The 19,446-nt window shown below is 49.0% G+C and overlaps 3 protein-coding genes across 12 annotated transcripts in view; 1 reads left to right on the forward strand and 2 right to left on the reverse strand.

Moving 5' to 3' along the window:
- Nucleotides 1–2,153, reverse strand: part of LOC106595359 (DNA-directed RNA polymerase I subunit RPA49) — a 35,248-nt gene extending 33,095 nt beyond the window's left edge. For 2 of the 3 annotated variants that reach the window (XR_014393004.1, XM_082978256.1), the window contains exon 1: nucleotides 2,028–2,153. Coding sequence is in view for 2 of the 3 variants with exons in the window: in XM_082978256.1 (XP_082834382.1) it covers nucleotides 2,028–2,091 (64 nt within the window). In the remaining variant the exon portion in view is untranslated. The remainder of the gene's footprint in view (nucleotides 1–2,027) is intronic. The other variant, XM_082978255.1, reaches the window with a different exon arrangement.
- On the forward strand, nucleotides 2,098–17,248 carry LOC106595035 (zinc finger and BTB domain-containing protein 5). Of its 2 annotated transcripts, none has more exons than XM_082978244.1 (5): nucleotides 2,098–2,301; nucleotides 5,527–5,556; nucleotides 5,831–6,013; nucleotides 6,511–7,365; nucleotides 8,940–17,248. In XM_082978244.1, the coding sequence occupies exons 2-5, from the start codon at nucleotides 5,530–5,532 to the stop codon at nucleotides 10,080–10,082; spliced, it is 2,208 nt and encodes a 735-aa protein (XP_082834370.1). In that variant the 5' UTR covers nucleotides 2,098–2,301; nucleotides 5,527–5,529; the 3' UTR covers nucleotides 10,083–17,248. The 2 variants fall into 2 exon arrangements, with proteins under 2 accessions (XP_082834370.1, XP_082834369.1); XM_082978243.1 differs by having other exon boundaries at nucleotides 2,248–2,565.
- LOC106592840 (glyoxylate reductase/hydroxypyruvate reductase-like) overlaps nucleotides 17,243–19,446 on the reverse strand; it is a 9,200-nt gene continuing 6,996 nt past the window's right edge. For 3 of the 7 annotated variants that reach the window (XM_082978262.1, XM_082978261.1, XM_082978258.1), the window contains one exon: nucleotides 17,243–18,321. In XM_082978262.1, the coding sequence (XP_082834388.1) occupies nucleotides 18,279–18,321 (43 nt within the window). In that variant the 3' untranslated portion in view covers nucleotides 17,243–18,278. Of the gene's footprint in view, nucleotides 18,322–18,746; nucleotides 18,984–19,446 lie in introns of those variants that run through there. The other 4 variants (XR_014393006.1, XM_082978259.1, XR_014393005.1 and 1 more) reach the window with 3 other exon arrangements.

A 19,446-nucleotide genomic window follows, 5' to 3' on the forward strand; every position in this document is an offset into this window, starting at 1 on the left:
AACTCAGGGCCCTGTAACTGAACTCCTCCCTATGCAACTGGGTCCTGGACTTCCTGACGGGCCGCCCCTCCAGGTGGTGAAGGTAGGCAACATTACCTCCTCTACACTGATTCTCAACACCGGGGCCCCACAAGGGTGCGTCCTCAGTCCCCTCTTGAAGTCCCTGTACACCCACGACTGCGTGGCCTCAAACTGTTCCAACTCCACCATCAAGTTCGCTGACGACACGACAGTAGTAGACCTGGATCACCAACGACGACGAGACGGCCTACAGGGAAGAGGTAGGCACTCTGACGGCGTGGTGCCAGGTAAACAACCTCTCCCCTCAACGTCAAACAAAACAAAAACAGCTGAACGTGGACTTCAGAAGGAACCAGGCTGAGCCCCCCCCCCCCCAACAGTCCTCATCAACTGGGTTGCCTTGGAGACTGTAAAAAAAACGGCAAGTTCCTCGAGATACACATCTCAGAAGAGCTTTAACAGTCAAACCACACGGACACCGTGGTGAAGTAACAACAGGGACTCTTCAACCTCAGGATTGCTGAAGAAATTCAACCTGTCTCCGAGGACCCTCTCAGTGTTCTACAGTAGCACCATCGAGAGCCTGCTGTCGGGCTGCATCACAGCCTGGTACGGCAACTCCACTGCCGTGGACCGCAAGGACTAATCGTTTTTTTCCACCTTTCATTTTTCCCCCCATTGGGGATTTTAGAAACACTTAAAATAAAGGGGCTGTGTTTCATGTAGGTTTACCCTGGTGTGACGTTTTGATAACCGTGTCAATCTCTCTCGGACAAGGTGACTTTTATCAATATATTTTGCCTGTATGTAAAATGCTCATGTGGCTATCATGAAGAACTTCAAATACCATGATGATCTGGACGAGACTGACGAATCAAGGCAAAGCTAAGAATCTCTGGATTAACGATCTAATGTTAGCTAAATTTACAATTCTGTTAATAACCGTCTTGTGCAAGATTTACATTGACACAATACCTGTTAGCAAAAGTGTCAGCTTGAGATGAGGCGCAGGAGCATGCTGGGATTTGTAGTTTTGCATGATGTCTACTTTGGTGCTAATTAGCATTTTAGAAATCAGAGTAAATAGAGCTGAATATATTGATAAAAGTCACCTTGTCCGAGAGAGACTGACAAGGTTATCAAAACGTCACGCCAGGGTAAACCTACACAAAACACAACATCCTTCATTTTAAAAGTGTTTCTAAAATTCCCTATGGGGGGGGGGGGGGGGGGAAATGTTGGAAAAACGATTGGAATCATTTCCTTGTTTAACCGCTAGGTTTTATGGGTATGATGACACCACTGTGGGTCTCTATAAGAACATTTGGAGTACAACTCATTCCTGGATAAGAGGTATGTTTACCGAGCCATATCTCTCACAGCCTCTGCTGGGTCTTAATCTATACAGGAATGCTGTCTGACCCGAGCGTAGCAGTTAGCAAATGGGTCGGCTCTGCTGGCTAACTATGGTTGATGGTGCAATATAAGTCAATATAGTTTGTTACCGTTTAGTCCCCCCACCAAAAAAATAATGTTAACTAAATATTAAATATTACCCGGCTAACGTTAATTGAATGTTTGCTAACTAACTTAGCCAATGGCGTCTCTGTGTGCAGTTCGAAGGAAGTTGCTAACTAACGTTAGCGCAATGACTGGAAGTCTATGGTAACTGCTAGCACGGTAGTAGATTCCACAGACTTCCAGTCATTAAGCTAGTTAGCATTGTGTCGTGAAACTACCGCTGAACTTCCTTCATACTGTATGCAGAGACATAAAACTGTTATCCATTAGTTAATTTGACTCTGTGGACAGTAGATAAAGGACTTCAAGGACAAAATCCAGAAGTATCCGTTTAACGTTACAGCGCTACCATGAGAGCACCCACGTGTACTACGGAACAGGGTGGACTTCAGTCTTGTCAATGCTTGGGGGACGTTTAAACTGCAATCGTGTAATTAAAAAAAAAAAAATGAATAATTAACCTGTGACATAAATAGTATATTTACCAATAACAGCTTTATCGTCTTCTCTCTCCTCTTCACAATAAACCAATGTGCAGTTGACGTCCATGTTTGTTGTCAGTCGGGGACCGATATAAAACAATCGGAGAGATATTCACCCCCAGCAAACTGCAGCGCCGTCCTACGGCGAGGAGTGGTACTGCAACTGGTTAACACGGTGAGGACATATGAGTGTAGCGCCACCTACAGAGTCTGGAGGAGGAGGAGGAGAAACTCATCCAGCTCCAGCCATCGCCCCCCCAGGAGAAGACCCTCTTTGGTAACAAAACTACATTTAGATTCATTTAAAGTAGCTACATGGAGTCTTAGCTATTTAGCTGGTGTTGTGTCTGTCCTTGGGGGGGGTTCAACCAGTCGGACAAGGGATTGGTATATTGAGTATGTGACTGTGAGCATTTGGAGTAGCCGTAGCGGTCCATGAAGACTGTCTAGCCGTCGGTAGTCCTCGTTCTGTCCGGTCTAGTGGACTTGATGAACCCCGTTTGTCCACCCTTGACCCGGGAGTAGCACCGACAAAAACAAGGTACCGGTAGCTAACATTAGCAAGCTAGCTAGCTAAATTTTAGCTTTATTTACCTTTTAGTATCATCACGTTTTCATTGTTTCCTCAAGTTATATCAATGTTGCATGCTTTCTAGGGGGGAACTTGACAACTGTTAACGTTAGCAAATCTAGCTAGGTAGTCAGCATTAATAACAGTAGCCATTGTAGCCAAACGAAAAATGACTTCATGAGGTGATGTTTTGTTGTTGGCCTTGGCTGTTATTTTAAACAAAATGTCGGTCACACACGGGGTCATGCTAGCTAGCTACTTCACCGCCATCGCTGTTGTCTTACTGGGTTTTTATTTTTTATTACACAGCCTTTCCCAAAAGTTAGCAAGTAGCTAACTAGCTAGCTAACTAAATATCCAGTTGCTGACTTGCTAGTTAGTTAGTTAGCTTAGCTAGTTAGCAACGATAGTATTCGCCCGAGGGCTTGGCTAACAGATGGCAGTAGTTATTTAGTTAGCTAGTTGTCTAGACAAGACTTCTAGACCTCAACAAACTGTACAGTTTCCTTGCCAACAGTTTCCTTGCCAACAGTTTCCTTGCCAACAGTTTCCTTGCTAACAGTTTCCTTGGCAACAGTTTCCTTGCTTGTACTTGACTAATGTCTTCACATACTGGCTTTCATTTCACACATTTTAACATATTCTCTTGAATATCGTTACTAGTTCTCACTTTCACTTACCGTGCAATAGCCTATGCTATAACTTCCAACGAGACTTCTATTATCTATTTGTTAATACATTCAACTAATTAATTGTGATAGCAAGTGTAGCTACTGCCCTTCTACAAAATATATTATTCAAAGCATCAACCTATAGTCTACTATAATGTCCCCTCCAGTGACAGTCAATTTTAAAGCTAACTTTTTAATCAAAGGTTTTGTCAGGAAGATTACCTCAAGAGGACCTAATTTTCCTCACATTTATTACACAACAGATTTTTTTTTACAACCCTGTTCCCTCCCTCCCCCCACCTCCCTCTCCCCCCTGTTCCCTCCTTACCTTCACCCCCCTCCTCTCCACCTTCACCTCCCTCCTCTCCCACCTTCACCCCCCCCCCTCCTCTCCCCACCTTCACCCCCCTCCTCTCCCCACCTTCACCTCCCCCTTCCCTCCCCACCTTCACCCCCCCCTCCTCTCCCCACCTTCACCCCCCTCCTCTCCTACCTTCACCTCCCTCCTCTCCCACCTTCACCCCCCCCTCCTCTCCCCACCTTCACCCCCTCCTCTCCCCACCTTCACCTCCCCCTTCCCTCCCCACCTTCACCCCCCCTCCTCTCCCCACCTTCACCCCCCTCCTCTCCCCACCTTCACCCCTCCTCTCCCCCATTCCTCCCTTCCCCTTCTCTCGCCTCCTTCCCCTTTCTCTCTCTACCCCCCTCCCTTTCTCTCTCTACCCCCCTCCCTTTCTCTCTCTACCCCCTCCCGTTCTCTCTCTACCCCCCTCCCGTTCTCTCTCTACCCCCCTCCCGTTCTCTCTCTACCCCCTCCCTTTCTCTCTCTACCCCCCTCCCTTTCTCTCTCTACCCCCCTCCCTTTCTCTCTCTACCCCCCTCCCTTCTCTCTCTATCCCCCTCCCTTTCTCTCTCTACCCCCTCCCTTTCTCTCTCTATCCCCCTCCCTTTCTCTCTCTACCCCCCTCCCGTTCTCTCTCTACCCCCCTCCCTTTCTCTCTCTACCCCCCTCCCTTTCTCTCTCTACCCCCCTCCCTTTCTCTCTCTACCCCCTCCCTTTCTCTCTCTACCCCCCTCCCTTTCTCTCTCTACCCCCCTCCCTTTCTCTCTCTACCCCCCTCCCTTTCTCTCTCTACCCCCCTCCCTTTCTCTCTCTACCCCCCTCCCTTTCTCTCTCTACCCCCCTCCCGTTCTCTCTCTACCCCCCTCCCTTTCTCTCTCTACCCCCCTCCCTTTCTCTCTCTATCCCCTCCCTTTCTCTCTCTACCCCCCTCCCTTTCTCTCTCTACCCCCCTCCCTTTCTCTCTCTACCCCCCTCCCTTTCTCTCTCTACCCCCCTCCCTTTCTCTCTCTACCCCCCTCCCTTTCTCTCTCTACCCCCCTCCCTTTCTCTCTCTACCCCCCTCCCTTTCTCTCTCTACCCCCTCCCTTTCTCTCTCTACCCCCCTCCCTTTCTCTCTCTACCCCCCCTCCCTTTCTCTCTCTACCCCCCTCCCGTTCTCTCTCTACCCCCCTCCCTTTCTCTCTCTACCCCCCTCCCTTTCTCTCTCTACCCCCTCCCTTTCTCTCTCTACCCCCCTCCCTTTCTCTCTCTACCCCCCTCCCTTTCTCTCTCTACCCCCCTCCCTTTCTCTCTCTACCCCCCTCCCGTTCTCTCTCTACCCCCCTCCCTTTCTCTCTCTACCCCCCTCCCTTTCTCTCTCTACCCCCCTCCCTTTCTCTCTCTACCCCCCTCCCTTTCTCTCTCTACCCCCCTCCCTTTCTCTCTCTACCCCCCTCCCTTTCTCTCTCTACCCCCCTCCCTTTCTCTCTCTACCCCCCTCCCTTTCTCTCTCTACCCCCCTCCCGTTCTCTCTCTACCCCCCTCCCGTTCTCTCTCTACCCCCCCTCCCGTTCTCTCTCTACCCCCCTCCCTTTCTCTCTCTACCCCCCTCCCTTTCTCTCTCTACCCCCCCCTCCCGTTCTCTCTCTATCCCCCCTCCCTTTCTCTCTCTATCCCCCCTCCCTTTCTCTCTCTATCCCCCTCCCTTTCTCTCTCTACCCCCCTCCCTTTCTCTCTCTACCCCCCTCCCTTTCTCTCTCTATCCCCCTCCCTTTCTCTCTCTACCCCCCTCCCTTTCTCTCTCTACCCCCCTCCCTTTCTCTCTCTATCCCCCTCCCTTTCTCTCTCTATCCCCCCTCCCTTTCTCTCTCTACCCCCCTCCCGTTCTCTCTCTACCCCCCTCCCTTTCTCTCCCCCCTCTCTCCTCCTTCCCTGCAGGTCATGGACTTCCCGGGCCACTTCGACCAGGTAATGCAAACAGCTTTATGATTTCTGTCAGTAAATGGGGGGGAAAAAACGCTCTACAAATAAAGTGTATTGTTCATAACAATATAATATAAGAATATATACCATTTATCAGACGCTTTTATCTGAAGCGAATTACTGTCATGAATTCATGCATTTTACATGTGCGCGTGACCGCAGCGGGAATCGAACCCACGACCCGTGCTCTAGCTAGCGACTGAGCCACACATGATTCATATTATTATTATTATTATTATTATTATTATTATTATTACAGGTCTTCCAGCAGCTGAACTACCAGCGGGTTCACAGCCAGCTGTGTGACTGTGTCATTGTGGTGGGCAGCCGCCATTTTAAGGCCCACCGCTCGGTGCTGGCGGCTTGCAGCACTCACTTCAGAGCCCTGTTTACGGTCGCCCAGGGAGACGCCAGCATGAACATGATACAACTGGACAGCGAGGTGAGGATGACGACGATGAAGGTGGTGATGATTAAGATGAGGATGAGTTTATAACAGGGGTGATGAGGATGATGAGTTAACAGGGGTGATGAGGATGTTTATAACAGGGTTAATAGTTATGACAAGTCTATAACATGGGTAATGAGGATGATGAGTTTGTAACGGGTGATGATTATAATGAGTTTATAACAGGGGTGATGAGGAGGATGAGTCTATAACAGGGGTGATGAGGAGGATGAGTTTATAACGGGGTGATGAGGAGGATGAGTCTACAACAGGGGTGATGAGGATGAGTTAACAGGGGTGATGAGGAGGATGAGTTTATAACAGGGGTGATGAGGAGGATGAGTTTATAACAGGGTTAATAGTTATGACAAGTCTATAACATGGGTAATGAGGATGATGAGTTTGTAACGGGTGATGATGATGACTTTATAACAGGGGTAATGAGGATGATGAGGCTAACAGGGGTGATGATGATGTGTGTGTTACTGCAGGTGGTGACAGCGGAGGCGTTTGCTGCCCTGGTGGACATGATGTACACCTCCACCCTGATGCTAGGAGAGAGCAACGTGATGGACGTGCTGCTAGCTGCCTCTCACCTCCACCTGAACGCCGTAGTCAAGGCCTGTAAGCACTACCTGACCACCCGCACCATGCCCATGTCCCCGCCGGCAGACCACCGGGCCACACAACACCGCCAGCACCAACACACCCACGCAGAACAGCAGAGACACAGGCAGCAGCAGGCAGCCGCCGAGTTAGCCGCTAACGCTAAACTAGCGGCTAACGCTAACCAAGAGGCTAATGCTAACCTAGCGGCTAACGCTGCTACGTCCAGGCTCCAGCGCTCGTTCCTGCTGCAGCAGCTGGGTCTAAGCCTGGTGAGCTCTGCCCTGGGAGGGGTGGAGGAAGATGGGGCTAGGGGTGGTAGCGATGGTGTTAGCATTAGTGGTGTAGTGGAGCATAAAGCTTCCTTCCCCATCCGACGTTTCCACAAGAGAAAACCCTCCCTGAGCTTTAGCCTATCTGAGGACAGGTCCAGGCAGAGGCCCCGCCCCTCCGGACCCCACGAGGATGAGGAAGTGGGACTACTCTCCCCCGACTCCCACAAGACGGGGGAGGAGGCCAGACTGGACGCGACGATCACCGGCCTAGCAGGGGGCGTGTCCCAGGATGACTCCCAGATGCCCAGCCAATCGGACAGCGGACGCTGCGAAGGGGAGGAGCAAGGGATGGTGGAGGAGGAGGGTGTGGGGAAGGAGTCCCTGGATGGAGGGAGTCACCATGGCGATGGGGTGGAGGTGAAGATAACGGAGGAAGAGGAGGAAGTACGGGAGCAACAGGGACAGGTAATGACATTTTACCAGGAAATACTTCATCTGCATCCCAAATGGCCTCTTATTCCCTCCATAGTGGACTACTGTTGACCAGGCCCCATAGTGGACTACTGTTGACCAGGCCCCATAGTGGACTACTGTTGACCAGGCCCCATAGTGGACTACTGTTGACCAGGCCCCATAGTGGACTACTGTTGACCATGACCCATAGTGGACTACTGTTGACCAGGACCCAATAGTGGACTACTGTTGACCAGGACCCAATAGTGGACTACTGTTGACCATGACCCATAGTGGACTACTGTTGACCATGACCCATAGTGGACTACTGTTGACCATGACCCATAGTGGACTACTGTTGACCAGGACCCATAGTGGACTACTGTTGACCAGGACCCATAGTGGACTACTGTTGACCAGGACCCATAGTGGACTACTGTTGACCAGGACCCATAGTGGACTATTGTTGACCAGGACCCATAGTGGACTATTGTTGACCAGGACCCATAGTGGACTATTGTTGACCAGGACCCATAGTGGACTATTGTTGACCAGGACCCATAGTGGACTATTGTTGACCAGGACCCATAGTGGACTATTGTTGACCAGGACCCATAGTGGACTATTGTTGACCAGGACCCATAGTGGACTATTGTTGACCAGGACCCATAGTGGACTACTGTTGACCAGGACCCATAGTGGACTACTGTTGACCAGGGCCCATAGTGGACTACTGTTGACCAGGACCCATAGTGGACTACTGTTGACCAGGGCCCATAGTGGACTACTGTTGACCAGGGCCCATAGTGGACTACTGTTGACCAGGGACCATAGTGGACTACTGTTGACCAGGGCCCATAGTGGACTACTGTTGACCAGGGCCCATAGTGGACTACTGTTGACCAGGCCCCATAGTGGACTACTGTTGACCAGGACCCAATAGTGGACTACTTTAGTCCAGGGCTCATTGCTCAGGTTATAGGGTGCCATTTGGGACGAATACTTCCCCATTTAAAGAGTTAGCTATGTATGAAACAACGTCTAGCCATAATTCATGCTTTACCTTGGTTAAATAAAGGGTTTAAACCCAACCTTGGATAAAGTAATGGGTCATATCCTGTTGTCCTCCTTCATGTCTGTATCTCTTTTCCTCTCTCTCTTCTCCCCTCTCCTTCTCTCTCCTCCTCTCTTCTCCCCTCTCCTTCTCTCTCCTCCTCTCGCTCTTCTCCCCTTCTCTCTCCTCCTCTCGCTCTTCTCCCCTTCTCTCTCCTCTTCTCCTCTCTCTCCTCTCTCTCCCCTCCTCTCCTCTTCTCCTCCCTCTCCTCTCTCTCCCCTCCTCTCCTCTTCTCCTATCTTCTCCTCTCTCTCCTTCTCCTCTCTCCCCTCTCCTCTCTCTCTTCTCCCCTTCTCTCTTCTTCTCTCTCTCCTCATCTCCTCCTCTCTCCCCTCCTCTTCTCCTATCTTCTCCTCTCTCTTCTCTCCTCCTCTCTCTCCTCCTCTCTCCCCTGCTCTCCTCTTCTCCTATCTTCTCCTCTCTCTCCTCCTCTCCCCTCCTCTCTTTCTCCTCATCTCCTCCTCTCCTCCAGGTGGTGGTGAAGTGTGAGCCTCTGAGCTCCCCAGAGCCAGCTGATGACATCACCATCCAGGGCAGCGACCAGCTGGGACCTGGAGGAGGAAGAGGAGAGGAGGAGAAGGTAGAGCTGAGCCCACAGAGCAGCGACCGTAGTCTCTCCTCCTCTGACCAACAGTTGCTCCAGCCCAGCTCCCAGCTCCTGCTGAAAGGAGGTCTTGGTAGGGAGAGTGGTGCTGGTTTTGGCTGTAGTAACCATCTTGATGGGAAGTCTGGTTTTAGGATTTCTAGCTTCCTCGGCGCCAAGGTGTTTGGAAGCGGGGGGTCGGGGGTCGATGCCGGGGACGACGACCTCAACACGACAACCGGCGAGGCGATGGCAGCGGCACATCGCTTCCTGCTGAGCCCGGAACGCTCTGGGACCGGTAACTCTTCTTCGATGCTCCGTACCGGGTCGGCCAACCACCTGCACCTGCTGGGTGGCGACGGACTCGGTGGATTCTCTACAGACGCTGATTCGCGCTTCCTGCGTCCCCTGCATGACGGGCTGGGAAACCCCAGGGGAGGCGGAGGAGGAGGAGGGTTTCCAGACCCGTTCTCTCTGGACTTCCAGCGCTCCAGCCTGGGCCTGCACTCCCTGGCCCGCGCCTCTACAGGGGTCTCCCTGGGCTTTCCTGGATATCGCCGCATCGCACCTAAAAACGACAACATGGGAGGAGGAGGAGGAGAAGGAGGAGGAGGAACGGGGGTCGTTCTCCAAGACGCCCTGTCTTCCTCCAGTCTTGGGGAAGGGGGACCATTGCTTCTGAACGGATCGGGAGGGTACGAGTCAGGCCCACCCACCTCCTCCTCCGCCCCCCACCCCCACCCACAGCTGACCCGTGCCTCAGCAGACGTTCTCTCCAAGTGTAAGAAAGCCCTGTCTGAACACAACGTCCTGGTGGTAGAAGGAGCCAGGAAATACGCTTGTAGAATCTGCTGTAAGACTTTCCTCACTCTGACTGACTGTAAGAAACACATCAGAGTTCACACCGGGGAGAAACCTTACGCCTGCCTCAAGTGCGGCAAACGTTTCAGCCAGTCGTCCCACCTGTACAAACACTCCAAGACTACCTGCCTGCGCTGGCAGAACAGCAACATGGCCAACACACTGATGTAAGGGATAGATGGGATCACTGTAGGGGGGGTGGGGTAAACGGTATCCAGATTTTAATACCTTTATACCTTCGTTGTGCCGTACCGGAGGCCAAACGGTATTACCGGGCGTTGCGAATTAATGGGAAAAAAAATTAAATTTAAAATTTAAAAAACTAGCCAAATTAGCGGTATGCTAACAAAGTAGTAGGGAATTCCCATAGTGGATGCTAGCTAAATGCTAACGAGTCAAGCGTTTTCAACCTGTACAAACACTCCCAAGACCACCTGTCTACGCTGGTAGAACGGCGACATGCTTTACGATCTGTATGTAGGCTGGCCTGCTAGGTAGGGTCGAGTTGGATTGGGAAAATTCCTGGGAAACTTACCGGAAGTTTTGGGGGTTTTTTTCTCCATAAATTCTGGTTAGAGGACCGTATAGTCACTGCTGTAGTGGAGAACCTCTGGTCTACTCATTAGTCACACACTGTAGCTAAAAAAAACTAAACATTTTCAACTAAAACAACTGTTTCTATTGGACAAATGGGTTCCGTTTGGTTCCTTGTTAAAACACCACTTCTAGGTAGGGTTGAGTTTTTAAAATAATGTCCAGAAAAACTCCCAGGTTTAAATCAGTCTCTGATTTAGAGGCGAACCATGGAGGAAAAACTCCCAGGTTTAAATCAGTCTCTGATTAGAAAGGAAGAGTGGGGGAAATAGCAGTGGAATTGGCTTTGAGGTCCAGTTTAGAATTTGAAGAATCTATACGGTATCGCCTGTACTCTGTCTAGTGGACTCTAGACTCACTGCCCTTTGACCCTCTACAGCGTAAGCCCTGTCTTTTCCACCGGGAGGACCTTCAGACAAGTCTTCTGAGGCCAGTGGGGAGGCCTAGAACAACACCGATATGTTGGTGTAAGTCTCTCACCTTTCCACAGATTAGTGTGTAGGCCAAACTGTCGGGACGCTACCAGACAGAAGTTGGCAGATCTGCTTTTCCCGACTTCAGACGGGTCCCAAGACGCTCGTTGGGTCAAACCGTTCGGGGAAACAAACACCGCTCGAGCTCTTTCGCTGCAGGATGCAGAAGTGCGACATCGGCGGATGTGGTGGATTGATACAAAACAACAGATCTGTAGCTTAAACGGACAGATTTTTATGGGGATTATTTTTATTATTATTATGCTAATTAGATAGAATGGTTCATTTCCTCACAGCTAGAAACACACACTTACAGTAGTGTGTAGAAACTATGGGTGTCCCCAGCGGGAATCCAACCCACAACCCTGATGTTACAAGTGCCATGTTCTACCAACTGAGCCAAAACAGGACCGTTTGATAGAGGCGATCGCTTTAGAAAATGGAGTCTCTTTAGGAGGGGTGGACTCCCAACTTCCTCATGGAACCCTGTTGTGTTCCTATTGGAACCCTGTTCGGAACGTTTCTGAAACAGGACTTCAGATTCAGAACTGTCCTGAAGCTGAAACCTGGTTTGGGAGATTCAGAACTGTCCTGAAGCTGAAACCTGGCTTGGGAGATTCAGAACTGTCCTGAAGCTGAAACCTGGCTAGGGAGATTCAGAACTGTCCTGAAGCTGAAACCTGGCTAGGGAGATTCAGAACTGTCCTGAAGCTGAAACCTGGCTAGGGAGATTCAGAACTGTCCTGAAGCTGAAACCTGGCTAGGGGAGATTCAGAACTGTCCTGAAGCTGAAACCTGGCTAGGGGAGATTCAGAACTGTCCTGAAGCTGAAACCTGGCTAGGGAGATTCAGAACTGTCCTGAAGCTGAAACCTGGCTAGGGGAGATTCAGAACTCTCCTGAAGCTGAAACCTGGCTAGGGGAGATTCAGAACTGTCCTGAAGCTAAAACCTGGCTAGGGGAGATTCAGAACCGTTCTGAAGCTGAAACCTGGCTAGGGAGGTTCAGAACAGTCCTGACGCTGAAACCTGGCTAGGGAGATTCAGAACTGTCCTGAAGCTGAAACCTGGCAAGGGAGATTCAGAACAGTCCTGAAGCTGAAACCTGGCTAGGGGAGATTCAGAACAGTCCTGACGCTGAAACCTGGCTAGGGAGATTCAGAACTGTCCTGAAGCTGAAACCTGGCAAGGGAGATTCAGAACAGTCCTGAAGCTGAAACCTGGCAAGGGAGATTCAGAACAGTCCTGAAGCTGAAACCTGGCTAGGGGAGATTCAGAACAGTCCTGAAGCTGAAACCTGGCTAGGGGAGATTCAGAACAGTCCTGAAGCTGAAACCTGGCTAGGGGAGGTTCAGAACAGTCCTGAAGCTGAAACCTGGCTAGGGGAGATTCAGAACAGTCCTGAAGCTGAAACCTGGCTAGGGGAGGTTCAGAACTGTCCTGAAGCTGAAACCTGGCTAGGGGAGATTCAGAACAGTCCTGAAGCTGAAACCTGGCTAGGGGAGATTCAGAACAGTCCTGAAGCTGAAACCTGGCTAGGGGAGGTTCAGAACAGTCCTGAAGCTGAAACCTGGCTAGGGGAGATTCAGAACTGTCCTGAAGCTGAAACCTGGCTAGGGGAGATTCAGAACAGTCCTGAAGCTGAAACCTGGCTAGGGGAGATTCAGAACAGTCCTGAAGCTGAAACCTGGCTAGGGGAGATTCAGAACAGTCCTGAAGCTGAAACCTGGCTATGGGAGATTCAGAACAGTTCTGAAGCTGAAACCTGACTAGGGGAGATTCAGAACAGTTCTGAAGCTGAAACCTGGCTAGGGGAGATTCAGAACAGTTCTGAAGCTTAAACCTGGCTAGGGGAGATTCAGAACAGTTCTGAAGCTGAAACCTGGCTAGGGAGGTTCAGAACAGTCCTGACGCTGAAACCTGGCTAGGGAGATTCAGAACAGTCCTGAAGCTGAAACCTGGCTAGGGAGATTCAGAACAGTCCTGAAGCTGAAACCTGGCTAGGGGAGGTTCAGAACAGTCCTGAAGCTGAAACCTGGCTAGGGGAGATTCAGAACTGTCCTGAAGCTGAAACCTGGCTAGGGGAGATTCAGAACAGTCCTGAAGCTGAAACCTGGCTAGGGGAGATTCAGAACAGTCCTGAAGCTGAAACCTGTCTAGGGAGATTCAGAACAGTCCTGAAGCTGAAACCTGGCTAGGGAGATTCAGAACTGTCCTGAAGCTGAAACCTGGCTAGGGAGATTCAGAACTGTCCTGAAGCTGAAACCTGGCTAGGGGAGATTCAGAACAGTTCTGAAGCTGAAACCTGGCTAGGGGAGATTCAGAACAGTCCTGAAGCTGAAACCTGGCTAGGGGAGATTCAGAACAGTTCTGAAGCTGAAACCTGGCTAGGGGAGATTCAGAACAGTCCTGAAGCTGAAACCTGGCTAGGGAGATTCAGAACTGTCCTCAAGCTGAAACCTGGCTAGGGAGGTTCAGAACAGTCCTCAAGCTGAAACCTGGCTAGGGGAGATTCAGAACAGTCCTCAAGCTGAAACCTGCCTAGAGTTGCAAAACTCTGATAACCTGGGAATTTAGGGAAAGTTTTCTAGAAATCAGGATTTCCTGCTTTTTCCCCTCTGATTACGGTAATCTTCGAGGTTGAGAATTAGGGGAATTGTGCAACGCTAAACCTGGAGCTTGGCTTTGAGAGGAGAACAGGGATGTGAAGGAGAGAGGGTGGACTAGCCTGAGAGACAGTTTGTCTGTGCTGTCCTGCCCCACATCATTGACATCAATGGAGCTGGTAAGAGCACAAACAGATCTGGGACCAGGCTAAGAAGGGACCACTTCTTCTCATGGTCCTTCACAAACAAGTTGCCTTTTCGTTGGTGCACCTTTTGAATGAAACACCCTATTCCCTATATAGTGCACTACTCTTGACCAGGGCCCATAGGGTTGTAGTTCACTATATATAGTGCATTTGGAAAGTATTCAGACCCCTTGACTTTTTTGACACTTTCTTTCATTACAGCCATATTCGAAAATGGATTAAATAAAAAATGTTCCTCTTCAATCTACATCACAATACCCCATAATGACATCACAATACCCCATAATGACATCACGATACCCCATAATGACATCACGATTCCCCATAATGACATCACGATAACCCATAATGACATCACGATACCCCATAATGACATCCCAATACCCCATAATGACATCACAATAACCCATAATGACCTCACAATAACCCATAATGACATCACAAGACCCCATAATGACATCCCAATACCCCATAATGACATCACAATAACCCATAATGACCTCACAATAACCCATAATGACATCACAAGACCCCATAATGACATCACAATACCCCATAATGACATCACAATAACCCATAATGACCTCACAATAACCCATAATGACATCACAATGCCCCATAATGACAAAGCGAAAACAGGTTTTTAGAAATGTTAGCAAAGGTATTAAAAATAAATAACACTACCTTATTTACATAAGTATTTAGACCGTTTGCTATGGAGACTATAAATTGAGCTCAGGTTCATCCTGTTTCCATTGATCATCTTTGAGATGTTTATACAACTTGATTGGAGTCCACCTGTGGTAAATTCAATTGATTGGACATGATTTGGAAAGGCACACACCTGTCTATATAAGGTCCCACAGTTGACAGAGCAAAAACCAAGCCATGAGGTCAAAGGAATTAAAGGCACCTAAAGACTCTCAGACCATGATAAACAAGATTCTCTGGTCTGATGAAACCAAGCTTGAACTCTTTGGCCTGAATGCCCAGCGTCATGTCTAGAGGAAGCCTGGCTCCATCCCTACGGTGAAGCATGGTGGTGGCAGCATCATGCTGTGGGGATATTTTTCAGCAGCAGGGACTGGGAGACTGGTCAGGATCGAGGGAAAGATGAACAGAGCAAAGTACAGAGAGATCCTTGATGAAAACCTGCTCCAGAGCGCTCAGGACCTCAGACTGGGGTGAAGGTTCACCTTCCAACAGGACAATGACCCTAAGCACACAGCCAAGACAATGCAGGAGTGGCTTCGGGACAAATATCTGAGAGTCCTTGAGTGGCCCAGCCAGAGCCCGGACTTGAACCCGATCCAACATCTCTGGAGGGACCTGAAAATAGCTGTGCAGCGACACTCCCCATCCAACCTGACAGAGCTTGAGAGGATCTGCAGAGAAGAATGGGAGAAACTCCCCAAATACAGGTGTGCCAAGCTTCTAGCATCATACCCAAGAAGGCTGTAATTGCTGTAAAGGGTCTTTACCTGTTTTTGCTTTGTCATTATGGGGTATTGTGATGTCATTATGGGGTATTGTGATGTCATTATGGGGTATTGTGAGGTCATTATGTGGTATTGTGATGTCATTATGGGGTATTGTGAGGTCATTATGGGGTATTGTGATGTCATTATGGGGTATTGTGAGGTCATTATGGGGTATTGTGTGTAGATTTTTTTTTCTTCCCCCTCATCAATGTAATCCATTTTAGAATAAGGCTGTAACGTAACAAAATGTGGAAAAAGTCAAGTGGTCTGAATACTTTCCGAAGGCGCTGCAGGTTATAGGGTGGCCCTTATCCCGTCTCCTCACAGGACAATACATTAGAAATGTAAATATCTCACATTTTATGTGGCTTTACACTTTCCTCTGCAAGGGGACATCATAATAAAACCAGTGACTTTTATAACTAGAGCCTGGCGTGGTCTCCTGGTCAGGTCACACGGTCAGGGATAACTCTGGGCCCCAGTTAACTATAACATCGTGTTGTTAGTTACTAGATGTCGTGGAACAGTTTGGTACAGTATCTGTGCTTCTTAAATGTCTTTTTTTAAATCGATACATCGGATAAGGAAGAAATTAACGCCGTTAAAAAAAGAGCTTTGACTGCTAATAAGAAGGTTGGACTGCGTCGTTCTGTGTTTCCATGGCGACGTGTTGGCCCAGTGTCTGTTGCAGTACCGTTACTGTGCTTTTTGTTGTAGTTGGCTGGCTGGCTGGCTGGCTGACTGGCTGGCTGGCTGACTGGCTGGCTGACTGACTGGCTGGCTGGCTGGCTGGCTGGCTGGCTGGCTGACTGGCTGGCTGGCTGGCTGGCTGACTGACTGGCTGGCTGGCTGGCTGGCTGGCTGGCTGGCTGACTGGCTGGCTGGCTGGCTGGCTGGCTGGCTGACTGACCGGCTGACTGGCTGGCGACTGACTGGCTGGCTGGCTGGCTGACTGGCTGACTGGCTGGCGACTGGTCAGAGAACAACCTTGCTGTTTGAGACTTGCTCAGTGTGGATGGGTAGCCAGGCAACTAGTGGGTGTGAAAAATGATTTCGTAGTTGAGCTCTTTTTTCAATCAGGCATAAACCGTAGGTACCCCTGAAGGACATGAGGACCCTTGTTAAACAGATCCAAAATGGCTTCCATCTCTCACTGTAGCCCAGTTTCCATGGTGATGTCTTCTGTGGCTGTAGTCTTAAGTGAAACTGTTTTGTTTTATAATATATATGTGAATGTTTTGGTCCTATTTATACAACAACAGCCCTGTGTGAAAACTACAACAAGACTATAACCAAAAAGGATTCAATAGATCAACAAAATGTTGTTCATGTAATAATAGAATTGATGAAGGAAAGTTACTGCCTTACGTCCCAGTCTGGCTTAAAAAGCTGGGCTTTATCCTAGTGCCAAAAGTGCAGGATTTCTGTGTCGTTTTTCCTACACTTCTAACACAGTGTAACCATGTTTTGGGTGTAGCGTCTCTCAAATTTACGCCCTGTTCCCTGTGTAGTGCACTACTACTTCTGATCAAAGCCACTGACACTCTGGTCTAAAGTAGTGCACTACGTCTCATTGACACTCTGGTCTAAAGTAGTGCACTACGTCTCATTGACACTCTGGTCTAAAGTAGTGCACTACGTCTCATTGACACTCTGGTCTAAAGTAGTGCACTACGTCTCATTGACACTCTGGTCTAAAGTAGTGCACTACGTCTCACTGACACTCTGGTCTAAAGTAGTGCACTACGTCTCATTGACACTCTGGTCTAAAGTAGTGCACTACGTCTCATTGACACTCTGGTCTAAAGTAGTGCACTACGTCTCACTGACACTCTGGTCTAAAGTAGTGCACTACGTAGGGAATAGGGTGCCCTGTGAGAAGATGAAATGTTTGTTTGTTGAGGAGAAACTAATAAAGTCTGGAAGGACATATCGTTCCAGTCGTCACTACAGACTGAATTAAAAAGATGAGAAAAGTTCCATGTTTTATTGTTGTCCTTCGTCATCATCATCATTATTATTATTATTATTATTATTATTATGAAAGAAAATCCTAAGAACATCTCAGATGAGGACGTGCTGAGTGCTACAGTTTTGTACCATGTTGAGTTAAAGTGTTGCTGGTCGATGACAACAGATCTCTATTCTCTATAATCTACTAATCTCATGACCAGAGTCAACTATATCATTTACAGTTCTGGGGAAAAAACTCTTCAATCATTGGTTCTTCTCTGGTGTTCCGGAAGCAGGTGATTGGTTCTTCTCTGGTGTTCCGGAAGCAGGTGATTGGTTCTTCTCTGGTGTTCCGGAAGCAGGTGATTGGTTCTTCTCTGGTGTTCCGGAAGCAGGTGATTGGTTCTTCTCTGGTGTTCTGAAAGAAGGTGATTGGTTCTTCTCTGGTGTTCTGAAAGCAGGTGATTGGTTCTTCTCTGGTGTTTCTGAAAGCAGGTGATTGGTTCTTCTCTGGTGTTTCTGAAAGCAGGTGATTGGTTCTTCTCTGGTGTTCTGAAAGCAGGTGATTGGTTCCTCTCTGGTGTTCTGAAAGCAGGTGATTGGTTCTTCTCTGGTGTTCTGAAAGCAGGTGATTGGTTCTTCTCTGGTGTTTCTGAAAGCAGGTGATTGGTTCTTCTCTGGTGTTCTGAAAGCAGGTGATTGGTTCTTCTCTGGTGTTTCTGAAAGCAGGTGATTGGTTCTTCTCTGGTGTTCTGAAAGCAGGTGATTGGTTCTTCTCTGGTGTTCTGAAAGCAGGTGATTGGTTCTTCTCTGGTGTTTCTGAAAGCAGGTGATTGGTTCTTCTCTGGTGTTCTGAAAGCAGGTGATTGGTTCTTCTCTGGTGTTTCTGAAAGCAGGTGATTGGTTCTTCTCTGGTGTTTCCGAAAGCAGGTGATTGGTTCTTCTCTGGTGTTTTTTGGAAAGCAGGTGATTGGCAGCTACAGCTTGAGCTCTTTGATCATTGGCTGTCCCTTCAGACCCAGTAGCAGGTTATTGGCTGCCAGGGCAGACATGGCATTACGCGTGGAGTAGGACGCACTGGCAATGTGGGGGAGGATCACTGGAGAGAGAGAGATGAGAGGGAGGATCACTGGAGAGAGAGAGATGAGAGGGAGGATCACTGGAGAGAGAGAGAGATGAGAGGGAGGATCACTGGAGAGAGATGACAGGGAGGATCACTGGAGAGAGATGACAGGGAGGATCACTGGAGAGAGAGATGACAGGGAGGATCACTGGAGAGAGAGATGACAGGGAGGATCACTGGAGAGATAGAGATGAGAGGGAGGATCACTGGAGAGAGAGATGAGAGGGAGGATCACTGGGGAGAGAGAGATGAGAGGGAGGATCACTGGAGAGAGATGACAGGGAGGATCACTGGAGAGAGAGAGATGAGAGGTAGGATCACTGGAGAGAGAGAGAGAGAGATGAGAGGGAGGATCACTGGAGAGAGAGAGATGAGAAGGAGGATCACTGGAGAGAGAGATGAGAGGGAGGATCACTGGAGAGAGAGAGATGAGAGGGAGGATCACTAGAGAGAGATGAGAGGGAGGATCACTGGAGAGATGACAGGGAGGATCACTGGAGAGAGAGATGAGAGGGAGGATCACTGGAGAGAGAGAGATGAGAGGGAGGATCACTGGAGAGAGAGAGATGAGAGGGAGGATCACTGGAGAGAGAGATGAGAGGGAGGATCACTGGAGAGAGAGATGAGAGGGAGGATCACTAGAGAGGGGGAGGGAGAAGAGGGAAAGATGTGAGAAGAGAGAGGGGGAGGATAGAGGGAGAGAGAGGAGGAGAATGAAACAGTCAGTACAGGTCAGAGAACAGTAATAAATGAAACAGTCAGTACAGGTCAGAGAACAGTAATAAATGAAACAGTCAGTACAGGTCAGAGAACAGTGATAAATGAAACAGTCAGTACAGGTCAGAGAACAGTAATAAATGAAACAGTCAGTACAGGTCAGAGAACAGTAATAAATGAAACAGTCAGTACAGGTCAGAGAACAGTGATAAATGAAACAGTCAGTACAGGTCAGAGAACAGTGATAAATGAAACAGTCAGTACAGGTCAGAGAACAGTGATAAATGAAACAGTCAGTACAGGTCAGAGAACAGTGATAAATGAAACAGTCAGTACAGGTCAGAGAACAGTGATAAATGAAACAGTCAGTACAGGTCAGAGAAC

Source organism: Salmo salar, chromosome 08, assembly GCF_965601325.2.
Source record: "Salmo salar chromosome 08, fSalSal1, whole genome shotgun sequence".
NCBI lineage: Eukaryota > Metazoa > Chordata > Actinopteri > Salmoniformes > Salmonidae > Salmo > Salmo salar.